The 14,752-nt window shown below is 36.1% G+C and overlaps 3 protein-coding genes and 1 non-coding gene across 4 annotated transcripts; all 4 read left to right on the forward strand.

Annotated features, from left to right (window-relative positions):
* The first annotated feature begins 297 nt into the window (after positions 1 to 297).
* Positions 298 to 5,955, forward strand: LOC117633164 (UDP-galactose/UDP-glucose transporter 5B). The gene is made up of 10 exons (XM_034366863.1): positions 298 to 753; positions 852 to 1,058; positions 1,152 to 1,217; positions 2,275 to 2,373; positions 3,211 to 3,302; positions 3,818 to 3,930; positions 4,680 to 4,768; positions 4,989 to 5,075; positions 5,175 to 5,243; positions 5,330 to 5,955. Exons 1-10 carry the CDS (start codon positions 643 to 645, stop codon positions 5,441 to 5,443), a joined length of 1,047 nt encoding a protein of 348 aa, XP_034222754.1. The 5' UTR covers positions 298 to 642; the 3' UTR covers positions 5,444 to 5,955.
* A 762-nt stretch (positions 5,956 to 6,717) lies between these two features.
* Positions 6,718 to 6,789, forward strand: TRNAH-GUG. Its single transcript has one exon. It is a non-coding gene; the product is annotated as a tRNA-His (tRNA).
* A 2,389-nt stretch (positions 6,790 to 9,178) lies between these two features.
* LOC117631369 (12S seed storage globulin 1-like) lies at positions 9,179 to 11,686 on the forward strand. Its single transcript, XM_034364486.1, has 3 exons — positions 9,179 to 9,686; positions 10,270 to 10,987; positions 11,331 to 11,686. Exons 1-3 carry the CDS (start codon positions 9,491 to 9,493, stop codon positions 11,482 to 11,484), a joined length of 1,068 nt encoding a protein of 355 aa, XP_034220377.1. The 5' UTR covers positions 9,179 to 9,490; the 3' UTR covers positions 11,485 to 11,686.
* A 249-nt stretch (positions 11,687 to 11,935) lies between these two features.
* Positions 11,936 to 14,212, forward strand: LOC117631370 (glutelin type-D 1-like). Its single transcript, XM_034364487.1, has 3 exons — positions 11,936 to 12,494; positions 12,868 to 13,585; positions 13,844 to 14,212. Exons 1-3 carry the CDS (start codon positions 12,299 to 12,301, stop codon positions 13,995 to 13,997), a joined length of 1,068 nt encoding a protein of 355 aa, XP_034220378.1. The 5' UTR covers positions 11,936 to 12,298; the 3' UTR covers positions 13,998 to 14,212.
* Positions 14,213 to 14,752: the final 540 nt, after the last annotated feature.

The raw sequence follows: 14,752 nt of genomic DNA on the forward strand, positions 1-14,752 counted from the left end.
CAAAAAAAACATTAAGAATGCAATATGATAGTTTCGTAAACATTAAGGACTTGTGATATTAAGCCTTATTTAATATATAATTTCCCAAGAATTAACATATCAACTATTTTTTTCATCTAATAACATTTCTCTGTTCTGGGTCGATTTTCAAAGAATTGAAAACACATCAACCGTTATTCTGTAACATCATCAAACAGCAGATGAGGGTTGACCAAATAAACGGTTGATCTTGTAGTGTACAAGAACAACCTTTTCTTCAACCAAAAAAGTCCGAGTTGGACAAAGCACCCGTCTTCGGGACCTGCTGACATGGCCACACTTTTAAAACCCAGAGAAAGCGAAAATGCTTCAACAGCCTTCCCACAACAAAACAAAGAGAAATAGCCGCCGGCGATTGCGAAACGCTGCTCGCTGCGCGACTGGTTTCGCTGAAAAAATTAAATTAAATTAAATACAAACTAAAGAAGAAAGAAGCTTTTTAAACCCTCTCCCGCCACGTATCCCCAAGCTCTCTCTCCCTCTCTCTCTCTATTTGATCCCCAACCCTCGGGCTCCGCATCATTTCTCCGGCGACCAATCGGCACGGCATTGACGCGACTTTCCAAGCGATAGCCAGTCAGCTACTCTCTTCGTTATCGGGCCATGGCCGAAACGGCGCCGTTATCGATTGTTACGCAGCCGAGCAAGTTATGGAAGGGGGTTTTCGCCGTGGCCGGAATCATGACCACGCTCGTCACCTACGGCGTTCTCCAGGTCCGAATTTCTCTCGCATTCCTCCAGCTCTTCAAATCGATCTCCGTTATCATCATTTTCATGGCGAAAAGCTTGAGTCTTGCTCCGTTTTCGTGCAGGAAAAGATCATGAGAGTCCCGTACGGGGACGACAAGGCGTTTTTCAGGTACTCGTTGTTTCTCGTCTTCTGCAATCGCATTGCGACGTCGGCGATCTCCGCCGGAGCCTTGTTGGCGAGCAAGAAGGCTTTGGATCCCGTTGCTCCGGTCTACAAGTACTCCCTTGTATCGGTTTCTAACATATTAACCACTACATGTCAGTATGAGGTGAGCTGTGGGCTTTAATTTAGTAAAACATGTATTGTTTGTTTTGGTTTTGATTATTTGGTGCATTTTGGTGACTGCAAATTCTTGTTGCAGGCTCTCAAATATGTCAGCTTTCCTATTCAAACACTTGCAAAATGTGCCAAGATGATACCTGTGATGGTGAGAAGAAGACATTGTCTTTAGTTTTGGTACTTGATTGTACTATTTATGAATAGTTATATCTGTTTGCTTAATTTTTATATTATTTTGTTTTTGAGTACTTAAGGCTCTAACATAAATAAGGTGTAAGTGTTTATCAAGTTGAGTGACATTTTGTTCTGATTTGAAGTTTTGAACCATAAAAAAATCCTGAAAGCATTCAGCTTATTTAGTGTACTTGATGAGAAAGAACGACACATGTGCTAACTAGAGGACAGATAAAAGAAAAATGGATAATCACTTTGCTAGCACTTCATGAGTTGCTTTCTGAATAGCCATCCCATCTGAATTAACCAGCTAGTTTAGGGAAATGAACAAGAAACCAAACTGTTTTGTATTGGTCAGAGTGTCATACATCTTATGATCTCGGATGATTTATGATCCCGCCTTTGCGTAGTATGAGGAGGAAGGTGTGGCAGGTGGAGCTGTGAAAGTTTAGTTTATATGTTAACTTTACATTAATAGCATTCTAGGTGCCTGTGAGAAGTCATCAATCATGGTGATGATTTTGAATATGCCCAATACTTGTCGAAAAGAAAAAGGTTGGCCCTTTATATCACTATATTAGTGAATGTCTACATATCTGAAAATTTGGTATTCCCTGTTAAACTATTACAAAACGAACACGTAATGCAAAAGCTTAAACAATGGGAAGATACATTGATACTTATACTCACACTATCACTCCCTCAGCTTTAGGACAGATTGAAGTTTACAAGCTATGAAGTTAGCTGTTGAAGCCCAAGGGTTGATGGAAAGGTCAAAATATAGTATAACCTGTATAGGGTGAACAAAATAGGCACTAACCACTGTAAATGTAAGGACAAAAGCTGATAAACAGGCTTTGAATGATTAGTGGTTTCCAAATGTTTGAGCATGCGAAAGTTGAGCTTGAAGTGAGACCTGAGAAGTATACTAATAAAAAATATTCTTAGTGACTTCATTATCTTTTTTCACAAAGAACAAATGATCTTATTTTCTTTGGTTTGCCATTTCATGCTGTTATTTTTTTATGCAGGTTTGGGGCACTATCATTATGCAAAAGAAATACAAGGGACAGGACTATTTGTTGGCATTTCTAGTGACAGTGGGCTGTTCAATATTTATTTTATATCCGGTATGCACATGCTAATGATTGTATTTTGAAAAGTGGTAAATAATTGTCAGCATGCTACCACTTTGCAATACTTGTCAATGCTGTAGTCTCTGAATCCCAGTGCAAGTTTCTTTAGCTTCCTGAATCAGGGGGTGCACATGTGGATGATGGTATATTGGGAACTTGCAACAAATGTCAGCACTTTTGCATGCAGATTTATAAACTTCCGTTCAATTTCTTTCTATATGTAATCTCATGCAAGATTGGAATACCCAAAAGTAGACTTTTGCCTTTGAAGTGTCTTGAACAATGGCTACTGTATGGGGTGTGCTTACTGATTTTATTGTATATATGGAATTGTATTGTTACTTCATGGAGAATTCTCTAATTCATTAAATTCTATATTTTATGCTCTTGTACTTATTAGTTTTCAAGTGGGTTCAGGGTGTTTTCCTTTAGTTTCATAGTAGCCTTAGAACTGTAAGAATTGTCATCTCTCAATTTCAAAGGAAAAGATTCATTCCAGTTCAGGTTGCTTATCATAAAGAATTGGGTAACTTCTGTACACTTGCTACCTTCATGCATATCTTAGTATGATCACAATGTGTGAGGGAATTTGACAAATAGATGTGGTGTTCTATGACCTAAAAGCAATAAACGTCTATCATTTAGCAACGGGATATTTATGACTCATTTGCTGGTTTTCTGAAATGGTTTAATTAGTTAGGGGAGATTCCATCTTTGTTCATGCATGGGACTGTTGTGTGAGATCCTTTTGTTTGGTGATGCACAAAATCTGTGTCAGTATTGTAGTTCTTTGATATAAATTGAAATAACTGTTTGTGCTTGTGATTGTAGGCAGGATCTTCCGAGATTGGTCCATCTGATATATATGGTAGAGGAAGAGAAAATACTGTTTGGGGCATTTCCCTTATGATTGGTTATCTTGGGTATTAATTTGAACCCTCTGTTTATTAGATTAATCAGTTATGCTTAATTTTAAATTTGTTTGTTGCTAGCTTCTAAAATGAACATACTAATACAGTTCAGTACAATTCAAATATATTAATTTATATGAAATTAATACCTGTTATACTTACTCTGATAAAGGTGTGCCATTGAACTTTTTCTTGATGCTTACACCTATCTCTGAGGCAAGTGAGACACTTAGACTATCAAAATCAGATTGCTAGGATAACAATAATTTATACCAATGCCGCCCCATTATACTAAATTGCTTTAAATGCTCCTTTTCAGAAGTACAACATACCAAAACAAGTAATTTAAAGTTTCGCGCTTGTAATTGATTATGAGTGTAGCACTGTGGCAGCATCGATGATTTTGTGCTTGTCTATTTTCCTTTTGCTTCATTTTTCCACTGTTTAGCAATAACAAAAAAGTTTATGCAACAAGATATTTGGAACCAAAATTTTATATATTTAGTTTCTCATTTCTGTTCTAACAGGTTTGATGGCTTTACAAGCACGTTCCAAGATAAACTATTTAAAGGCTATGATATGGAGATACACAATCAAATATTTTACACTGCATTCTGTTCTTGTGTTCTCAGCTTGACAGGTAAGATCCTTATTCTAATCTTGTTGATCCATTAGTAGTTATGTTAATTGCACTGGGGGATATTTCTTAGTGGGGTTGTCTGTGCTTCTTAGTGCTTAATGGGATTCGTTTGTTCATATGTTGTCAGAATTTATGTTGTGGATTTCGTATCATTATCTTGACTGACTTAGGATGCATAGTCAAATTTCAAAGTGATCCAAGCATTGTTGTGTTTGTGTTCTACTTGAAGGTTGTGAATTTCACTATCAGGCTGTAGGTACCGAGCAATCATAAATTTGTTTCTCGATCAATAATCTACAATTTCAGCTCATACATCTAGTTTATATGCTTATGCTAGTATGTTAGAACCTTGTACTAGTTGTGTAGTTGATTAATCTTTTAAGTCTGTTTGGTGTATGTGGATAAAGGAAGATGCCATTTACATTAATTTGCTGATGGCATGGAAAATCTCGATTGCAAATATGAATTATTTGTTAAACATGTTTAACCTGTTGTCTAGAAGATCTTGTACTAGTTGATTAGCATAAGGGGGTTTTCTGACTTGAAGCTTTGAAACCCTGACCCCTTCATGAGGAGGAGAAACCCATTGTCTAACTTGATTAATTGCTCATTGTTGCTCAAAATGAATGGTTTCATTGTAAGCCACTGGTTGATCACTGATCTGGTGTTTGAATATTTTATGAGGTATTTATTTTTGGATTTGATTTGTTTCTTTTGCATTGAAGTGGTGGGTTATTTTAAATTTTCAGGTCTTATATTACAAGGACAGTTGCTTCCAGCAATCCACTTTGTTTCTATCCACAATGATTGTTTCTTTGACATTGCATTGCTTTCCACTGTAAGAGATCTTTTCTTCCTATTATGGTATCTGTTTTTTCTTATTTAATTACTTTGTATTCATTTTACCTGTTGTTTTTAATTTTTCGGTGCTTATGTCCATTGTTCAAGTCTCTCTCTTTCCTATCCTGTCCAATTTTATTTTTGTTGCCTCGTCTTCTCCTCTGTCACTTGTTTCTCTTTTCTTTTCCTTGGTTATTTACAAGTGGTTTGTGTTGCAGGTAGCAACAGCTAGCCAATTTTTCATTTCTTACACGATTCGCACATTTGGTGCTCTCACATTTGCCACTATAATGACCACAAGACAGGTGAATCATATCTCTGCATGATAATCCTTCTTTTTTTGTTCTCAGTTCTCATGTATCCATAGTTCTAATATATGGTTTTTTCTCTCTTTGGCAATGAAGTTGGTCAGCATTATGCTATCATGCTTGTGGTTTTCACACCCCCTTAGCAGGGAACAATGGATTGGAGCTGTAAGCTTCAACTCAAACCTAATTATATTTTCCCCTATTTTTGATTTCCTGAAACCCAATAACTCTGCTTTTATTACAATGATCAGGTCGTTGTCTTTGGTACCCTCTATGCAAAAAGCTTCCTGAGAAGTGCACCAAAGCCTTCACCTTCCCAACAAATGCAGAATGGAGCTTCTCTTCCAGTGAAGGGGAACCCTTGATAGTGTTTGGGTTACCGGTTGCCATAATATGTTGGACTAGGTACTGCCTCTAACTTTGACCAATGTGCAGCTTTGGTTTTGCAAGTGTAGAGCTGCAACGTACGAACAAGCCTTCGATGTGGTGAAATTGATCTAAGTATAGACTTTAGACCACACACATGCATACGGATTCTAGAAGCAAGAAGTCTCATTGGAGACCTACGACTTATAGAGATGATCAATCATAGACTAACTAAAGGAGCAAGGAAGTTTTTTTTCTTATATACTTTTTGGAATACACTACTCGAAAATGTATAATGCAACTGCGCAAGCAACATTTTGTTCGAGAATAGAAATAGAAGAAAAAAAAAAAGTTTTTCCCTTTGAAGGAATTTTCTTTTCCTATTTGAGATCCGTTCTGTTCACCCTGTATTTTCGAATCCAATCAGGTCTCTTAGAATATTTGGTTTTCTAGTTCGTTAGGGATGATGTATTTTTGACATTAAGTGATTTTGATTCTTGTTTACTTCTTATGAGATCTGGTCTTATTCTCTCCAGGCAAGTTTAAAAAGAAAATAGGAGTGTATATGGTTTATTGTTTGTCAATGAAATAGAAGAATATTGAATCTATAACGATTTAAAGAAGCCTAAAGTAGATTGTAATTACAATTCAAAGAATATTTGGTTTTCTAGTTTTTTCTTTTTTGAAATTAAGTAATTTGGTTGTTATTCCATGTAGACTTTAATTTCACATTGCTATTGAATTTGTCTGAATAGCTAGAGTGGTATCCTATCCTGTGTTTTAGGGGCTGAATTCTGACCTAAATTTTATTGTTAATAGCTCAATCATTTCTTCACTCCAAAATCAGGTCTTCAAATATTATGCGCTCGAGTTCTTATCAATTTTTCGAATTGGAGAATGAATTGTGAACTTCTGAAAAAAGAAATTAATTATGCTAGCTATTTACACCCGGAAAAAAAATTAAAAAACATGGTAGCTATTTTCACCGGAAGAAAAAAGAAAAAATAGTTATACATTTTATTTCTTGTGGAAGTCTTAGATGCTGATGTAAACCCAGTTTCTTTTGAACAAAATTACTATCGTTTGGCCTAAAAAATTGTTCAAAATGTATAAATAAATAAATTTGTTTTTTGTTTTGTTATAGGTCGGATTTTAAAGATTTGGACGTGCGGACGAAAGTTGTGTATTTCAGTCCACCAAAGTTTTTGGGGCCGGATCTGGGCTTAAATATTTCAACTATTTGATTTAAACGAACGCACACAAGAACAACAAAGTGGCTGTAGTTTAGTGGTAAGAATTCCACGTTGTGGCCGTGGAGACCTGGGCTCGAATCCCAGCAGCCACACTCTGTCTTTAATTTTTCTTCAGATTTTAAAGAGGTAATTCAATTTGTCTTTTGGGATAAGAATTATATTGAGGAATTTACGAAAAAATATTAGAGTATAGCAAAATATTTTCAGTGAAACTGCTAGGTGGAGGAGCTCGAGGGCACTTGGGGCACTTTGGTAACCACTTGCCATTAGAGATAATTCAATTTGCACTCATAATTTTTATGTATTATTTGATTATCTTTCTCAGAATTCTGTTGTATTTTTGGATGGCTGCTGGGTTTTGATTTTCCTTTAATTAGTTTTTAGTTTTCAATATATTGAGGTTACTTAAGTAGGGATCCCGAATCTCTGCATTCATTTTGTGCATTTATTCACATTTCGTAATATCTAAACCATCTAGTTATCTAATATTTTAAATTATTATTTTATGAAGTATTTACAATTGACTTTAATATTTTAAATTATTTGGCTATTAAAAAAGTGAAAACAGTTCCATATGTGCACATCTTGTGACATGTTTTAACGACAAATTTAACAGACATAAACAGAAATGGGACATTAGCACTAAAATGAAAGTGGATAGTAAATTGTCAAAAAGGAAGAAAAGTATTGAGAATAAGATTTCATGTGTTTGGATAAAAGGTATTCAACAAATATTATCAAACCGTGTTCAGTTAATATCTATACATTTTTTGAAAATTTGTAAGATTACATTCATAATTTTGCCAAAAAAATCACTAACTACAAAGGACCATTACAATAGTCAGTTAATATCCATACCTAAAAATAAGATGTTCGAATAATATGACACCTCATAAAAGGAAAAAATATAATATGATATGATCCTGATAAAATAGAAGAAAAAAAGGTATTCCACTAATAATATAAAATAAATTTGAAGATTAGCCCCATCGTTCATCCGTCTCCTGGTCTTTGGATGAGTACATTACCTTATTAAATCAGGTCACTTCACCTCATCTCATACTGAATCTATTCCCAACTTTATTTTATCCTTTTGGTATTTCTTTATTTGCTTTTAAAAAGTCTTTTATTCTTTCCCAAATATAATTTATTTTAAACTGTTTACAAACAACATTAATGGTTTTTTTATTACTTAAAAAAAACAAACAAACAAACAAACGATAATCTAAACTTGAAAGGGAGGGTTTATCACACATAAACAGACTACTAATGTGTCATGAGAGTTTGAACTTAAGAGTTAAGACCACTGATCTGAAAGTCAATGTCCATTTTCACTAAGCTAAACCCTGTTAGCAAAATAACATAAATTATTAAATAAGATAAAGCATGACATTTTACCGGTTCTTTTCGTTTTCTCTTATCTATCTTTTCGTTTTCTCTTATTTATCTTTTCGTTGTAAACCTATTTATTGGAGTTCATAATAAAACCCCATTCTTAATTATGCAATCTTATCTAAAGAGTGCTGCTATTTTCACCCACCTGTCCTATTTTTCTCATCCACCTTATCTTCAAAATTTCAAAGACAAATTTACCCATTCATAAAATGACTTTTAAGGACTTATGGAAAGTGATTAAAAAACAAAACAATTGCCTCAAACTTAAAATTAAAAAAAGTTAAAAAAATCCAAAGCACAAAGATCATACGTCAAATCCAAAGCACCCCTCAACCTCTCCCTCCTATTTTATCTCCATCCTAAAACCCTAACCCCAAAAGTTTTGAGCCAAAACGATGGATCTTCATCAGAAACTCGAATCGTCATGTACTCTTCCCATTTGTAGGAGGAGGCCAGCAAATCCCAATGATCGACGTGGAAAAAGTCTTCTCCTCCCATGGAGCAAATCCCAATGAAATCTGATGCTCATGTTGAAAATATGTTTTATTAGTTTTGTTTTAGTCGTCAAATCTCTCCAATTAGAGCAAACAATTGCTCTTTTCAGCCATTAGATTAAATTTAAATGACTCACAAGTTAACAAAAAATAGAATTTGCTTAAATTAATAATTAAAGGGTATTTTAAGAATAATGGTGGGTGGAAAGATAAGATTGTGTTTTTTGAAACTTACATGATGAATGGGAAGATAAGGTAGGAGGAAAAATAGGAGCGGTGAGTGAAAATAGTAGTACTCTATCAAAATTGAAGTACAATTGTCATTATAACACAATCTCTATAATCAAATCTGTGAACTCTCCTCTTTCCAAATAAGTTATCACTCCTATCCTATTTATATAATAAATTGTTACAAAAGTAAAAAAGAATCATATAAACTCACATAATAATAAAAACTCATATGAACGTGTAAATATAGTAACGATGAGATATCAATAATATATATATATATGGAACAATATATATGATAAAAAATATTAAAGAAATAGAATATAGAGAAAGATAGCGAATTTTATGCATAAAATATTGTGTAATAAAACTATCCTAAGTCTCTTTGAATTGGTTCCATTCGGGATTTAATTTTCTATAAGAAGTAGAATCAAATTACCAATTTAATTACATCTTATCCGAAATTTAATCTCAATTAATCCTTTTCCAAATGAGACTGTAACTCTCCCCTCCCCACTGCTATATAATATACACGCCCAACCACATGCACTTCTCATCGTCCTTCAGCTTGATCATATACTTTTTAGTCATTTTCCTCTCGTTTTGGGTTTTGGGTTTTGGGTTTTGGGTTTTGTGATTTGGGTTTCTGGGTTCACAGAAAAATCGTTTAGAATCAATGGAGATTGATCTGTCACCAAAGTTGGCCAAGAAGTTGTACGGTGGAGATGGTGGGTCCTACTTTGCTTGGTCCCCATCTGAGCTTCCCATGCTCCGTGAAGGTAACATTGGCGCTGCCAAGCTTGCTCTTGAGAAGAATGGGTTTGCTCTCCCCAAGTACTCTGATTCTGCCCAGGTCGCTTATGTCCTCCAAGGTATCGACTTTTTTTCTGTTTTGTTTTGTTATTGCGATTTTTATAGTGCAGAATTCTTGTTGATTGGTTCAGTTTTTCAATTCTGATTTCATTGAATGGATTTGGATTTAAAAAATTTACCCTTTTGGTGCATTATAACATATATGGATTTTCATGATCGGATTGGTCTTATCTGTTTTCTTGTTTGTTTTGCTTAATTTTTGTAGATCATGAACTTAATGGAGGAGATCATGTGGGTTAAAGTGATTTGGTTGTTTGCTTTGGGAATTATGAAATTCATAGATGAAGATGTTATGATTGCATCTTTTCTTTTAAACTATTCACGCCTTTTTGTACATTATAATATATAGGTGTTTTGAATGATATTGCTTTTATATATGGGCTCTCAGCTCTGTTACTATCTCTGTTTTCTTTATAAATAAACAAAAAAAAAAAACTTTTTTTTTCTTCATATGTTTAAATTCAACTGGAAACTTCAATAAGGTGAAATTCCAAATTAGCAAATTAATAGGCTAATTGTTATGTTTTAAATTCTGTTTTTGTTTGATTTTAGTTTAAATTTGCTTTTCTTGGGTTCCATTAGGTGCTGGTGTAGTTGGAATTGTCCTCCCTGAGAAGGAGGAGAAGGTTCTTCCAGTTAAGAAGGGTGATGCTATTGCCCTCCCATTTGGAGTTGTTACTTGGTGGTACAACAAGGAGGACACTGAGTTTGTAGTCCTTTTCTTGGGTGATACTTCAAAAGCCCACAAGAGGGGTGAGTTTACTGACTTTTATCTGAATGGCTCCAATGGCATTTTCACTGGCTTCTCAACTGAGTTTGTCGGTCGAGCATGGGATTTAGAGGAGGATATTGCGAAGACCCTTGTTAGCAAGCAATCTGGCAAGGGTATAGTTAAGGTTTGTGGAGCTAACTTGCCTGAACCAAAGAAGGAACACCGAGATGGCATGACATTGAACTGTGAAGAGGCTCCTCTGGATGTTGACATTAAGAAAGGTGGAAGAGTTGTTGTGCTGAACACTAAAAACCTTCCTTTGGTTGGTGAGGTTGGGCTTGGTGCTGACCTTGTTAGGTTGGATGGAAATGCTATGTGCTCCCCAGGATTCTCTTGTGACTCTGCCCTGCAGGTGACTTATATTGTTAGGGGCAGTGGCCGTGTCCAAGTTGTTGGAGTCGACGGTAAGAGGGTCTTGGAAACAACCATCAAAGCTGGTAATTTGTTCATCGTTCCGAGGTTCTTTGTTGTTTCAAAGATCGCTGATCCAGAAGGCTTGGAATGGTTTTCTATCATCACTACTCCCAAGTAAGTATTTTGTTCTCTACATTATCAGATATTCTTAGTGTTTCTTATATTGTCTGCAATGTGCTTTTCTCTTCCCTGATTTTGATTTCATTGTTCTTGCTTTACGCTCTGCTTGTTAAACTTTTTCATCTACATCTATTAGCTCTTCTCTAAAACCTTCTTAAAACCCTTTTTAGTGTTGATCCACACCTTGCTTGATGTTTAATTTTTCCATTCTTGTGAGGTTTCCTTAATCTGCAATTGTTTCTGTATCAAAAACAGATCTTTGGGGGCAAATGAGGTCCTTGTGTTTTTTCACTTGGTGTTCAACAATTTGCTGATTCATTTGTTTTCTGTGCTGCAGTCCCATATTCACCCACTTGGCTGGAAGCATTGGTGTTTGGAAGGCTTTGTCTCCTCAGGTGCTTGAGGCTGCCTTCAATGTGGATTTGGCTACAGAGAAACTTTTCCGATCGAAGAGGACTTCTGATGCAATCTTCTTCCCCCCACCCAATTAAGCTTAGTAGAAACTTTTCCAGTCGAAGAGTACTTCTGATGCAATTTTCTTGTTTATGATTGCTAGTTTCTTGATCCGAATAATTTAATTACTATGGATTTGCTTTGGGGATGTAATTAAATTTTAGACTTGTATTATATATGATGGGTTTTGTGGTTTCCTCAATATTATTGATCTCTCTGGGAATGTTGCCCCAAAGTATACAATATCAATATCGAATGATTGAATAATATGAGAGATGAAAGAAGATAATTACAGGGTTTAGTGAATTTAGGTGGATGTAAAGAGGTTGGTGGACTTTTTTTAGGTCTCTTTTTGCAAAAGGATAAACTTATCATCAATAAAAGCACTCAAAATAAAAGTAAAAAAGTTAAAGATTAGCCATATAATACCAGCATCAGCTACTGGGACATCATTTGAAATTGTTAAATCTGGTCATCAATTTTTATTTATTTTTTTGGAAATATAGAATTTGAATTTATCCCATAAGCACTTTAACTATGGTACTACTACTAACTCTTGAACTAATCTGCTTTCATCTCCCGGAATTCAAGAGCAAGTAAGTAGAATCAGATTATTATCCATTATTAGTCACATCCTATCCGATCCTAATTTTAATCCAAATTGTTGTTAATCCTTTTACTAACTCTCTTCCATTATCTCTGTAACACACGGCTATCCTTATAGCCACTCTCACTCCTATATATGCACACCCAAATACACTTCTTTTCAATCGCTCAGCTTGAGCATATAATTCACTATTTTCTCGTTTTGGGTTTTGGGTTTTCTGGGTTGAGACTTAAAAATCGTCAAGAATGGAGATTGATCTTTCACCCAAGTTGCCCAAGAAGGTGCACAGTGGAGATGGTGGGTCCTACTTTTCTTGGTGCCCGTCTGAGCTTCCCATGCTCCGTGAAGGTAACATTGGCGCTGCCAAGCTGGCCCTTGAGAAGAACGGGTTTGCTCTCCCTCAATACTGCGATTCTGCCAAGGTCGCTTACGTCCTTCAAGGTATAATTTTGTTTTCGTTTCATGATCGGCTTGATCGTATTTACTTTTCTTGTTTGTTTATTTGTCTGGTCGCTCATTTATTTTTGTGGGTCATGGAATTCGTAGATGAAAAGTGATTTTAACTTTAACATCAAAGATGATGATCTTGAAATTGTTTAATGAATAGTGATTACATTTAAAATTAAATGAGATCACGTTTGTTTAATGTGGTATAATTGCATATTTTATTTTCTGGGATTTGTCATTATTATTATACACTTTTTTATTATAATGCCCTTGTTGAAATCAATTTAGCACCTATTCTGTTATTATGAGACCTTAGGAGCTTGTGGTAATTGTTATGTTTGAACTTTGTTCTCTTGTTTTACTATAGGTAATGGTGTAGTTGGAATTGTGCTTCAAGAGAAGGAAGAGAAGATTCTTCCAGTGAAGAAGGGTGATGCCATTGCCCTCCCTTTTGGAGTTGTTACTTGGTGGTACAACAAGGAGGACACTGAGTTTGTAGTTCTTTTCTTGGGTGACACTTCAAAAGCACACAAAAGGGGTGAGTTCACTTCCTTCTATCTTAATGGCTCCAATGGCATTTTCACTGGCTTCTCAACCGAGTTTGTGGGTCGAGCATGGGATTTGGAGGAGAGCATTGTGAAGACTCTCGTTGGAAAGCAATCCGGTAAGGGCATAGTCAAGCTTAGTGGAGTTAACTTACCTGAGCCAAAGAAGGAACACCGAGATGGTATGACATTGAACTGTGAAGAGGCTCCTCTGGATGTTGACATTAAGAATGGTGGAAGAGTTGTTGTTTTGAACACTAAAAACCTTCCTTTGGTTGGTGAGGTTGGACTTGGCGCTGACCTTGTTAGATTGGATGGAAGCGCTATGTGCTCCCCTGGATTTTCTTGTGACTCCGCCCTGCAGGTGACTTATATTGTTAGGGGCAGTGGCCGTGTCCAAGTTGTTGGAGTTGACGGTAAGAGGGCCTTGGAAACAACTATCAAAGCTGGCAATTTGTTCATCGTTCCTAGGTACTTTGTTGTTTCGAAGATTGCTGATCCAGATGGCTTGGAATGGTTTTCTATCATCACTACTCCCAAGTAAGTATTTGTTTCTTTACATTATCAGATGTTCTTAGTGTGTCTTGTATGTCTGCAATCTGCTTTTCTTCCATGTTTTATTGAAGCATACTCTTGCTGCTTGGAACACACACATGTAAATTTATTCCCACCACACACAGAAGGCATAATTCAGAAATATTTGGCACCTTCTTAAAAACTTTTTAGTGTAGATCTATGCTAAGCATAAAAAGTTACAACTTGGTGTTTAACATCTTGCTAACGCATATTTTGCTGCAGTCCCATATTCACCCACTTGGCTGGAAGCATTGGTTGTTGGAAGGCTTTATCTCCTCAGGTGCTCCAGGCTGCCTTCAATGTGGATGCAGATACAGAAAAACTATTCCGGTCGAAGAGGACTGCTGATGCTATCTTCTTCCCCCCACCAAAGTGAACAAGTTTAGCTTATATCTAGTTTCGTGGTCCAAATAAAGGCATTTTGCAGTTAGGGATTTCTTTGGCTTTGTTTTAGAACCCTCTTCTAGGGAGATGTCATGTTAGCTATTATGGTTCAATTTTGGAACTTTCATAAATGTTAATAGTAGTGGCTTTTGGACCTGCCATATTGCTTATAAAATCAATACCAATTTCGTACTCTGTTTAATTGAAGATGATTTAGCTGCATATGTGCTTTGCATGTTGGAATTCTTGAACTTGCTTGAGATGGCTTTTGGGTGTCAAAGAGCTAAATTTGTGGCTTTAGCCCACTATTGGAGATGACTTAAGTTTTCCCCAAAGGCCCCAACCTCCCATCCAGATCGATCCCTTCATCCTTTTGTGTGCAGGGAGGCTAGAATAAGGGGGTTTTTGTGAGCGTTTATAATGAGCCATTTGATATAGTGCAGAGTTATTATTGGAATGTTGGATTAAACTCTCTCATTGCAACCCCTTAACATAGACCCTCATTAGAGCACTTCCACCAGCTAAGGCTGGGCCCGGGGCGCCGGCGGGGGGGAGGGAGAGGGGATTGTTGGGCCAAAAAACGTTTCCAGCAGCAAGGGCTAGCCTTAGCAGGATGTGGGGCCCACGAAACCAGGCCAGCCCTCAGGCAAGATCAGCCTTAGTTCAGCCCGGGTTTGCTGACGTCAGCAACAACAAAAAATTTTAAAAAATCTAACAAAATTTCAGATTTTTTTTAATAAATAAATA

The sequence above is a fragment of the Prunus dulcis genome, chromosome 6 (genome assembly GCF_902201215.1).
Source record: "Prunus dulcis chromosome 6, ALMONDv2, whole genome shotgun sequence".
Lineage (NCBI taxonomy): Eukaryota > Viridiplantae > Streptophyta > Magnoliopsida > Rosales > Rosaceae > Prunus > Prunus dulcis.

What these genes read in the sequence shown, in the direction of transcription:
- LOC117633164 (XM_034366863.1), top strand. Translation starts at nt 643, where the DNA reads ATGGCCGAAACGGCGCCGTTATCGATTGTTACGCAGCCGAGCAAGTTA. An exon ending in CCAAGATGATACCTGTGATG is followed by an intron (nt 1,218 to 2,274) that starts GTGAGAAGAAGA and finishes TTTTTTATGCAG; the next exon opens with GTTTGGGGCACTATCATTAT. An exon ending in CTTATGATTGGTTATCTTGG is followed by an intron (nt 3,303 to 3,817) that starts GTATTAATTTGA and finishes CTGTTCTAACAG; the next exon opens with GTTTGATGGCTTTACAAGCA.
- LOC117631370 (XM_034364487.1), top strand. Translation starts at nt 12,299, where the DNA reads ATGGAGATTGATCTTTCACCCAAGTTGCCCAAGAAGGTGCACAGTGGA. An exon ending in GGTCGCTTACGTCCTTCAAG is followed by an intron (nt 12,495 to 12,867) that starts GTATAATTTTGT and finishes GTTTTACTATAG; the next exon opens with GTAATGGTGTAGTTGGAATT. An exon ending in TCTATCATCACTACTCCCAA is followed by an intron (nt 13,586 to 13,843) that starts GTAAGTATTTGT and finishes ATTTTGCTGCAG; the next exon opens with TCCCATATTCACCCACTTGG.
- LOC117631369 (XM_034364486.1), top strand. Translation starts at nt 9,491, where the DNA reads ATGGAGATTGATCTGTCACCAAAGTTGGCCAAGAAGTTGTACGGTGGA. An exon ending in GGTCGCTTATGTCCTCCAAG is followed by an intron (nt 9,687 to 10,269) that starts GTATCGACTTTT and finishes GGGTTCCATTAG; the next exon opens with GTGCTGGTGTAGTTGGAATT. An exon ending in TCTATCATCACTACTCCCAA is followed by an intron (nt 10,988 to 11,330) that starts GTAAGTATTTTG and finishes TCTGTGCTGCAG; the next exon opens with TCCCATATTCACCCACTTGG.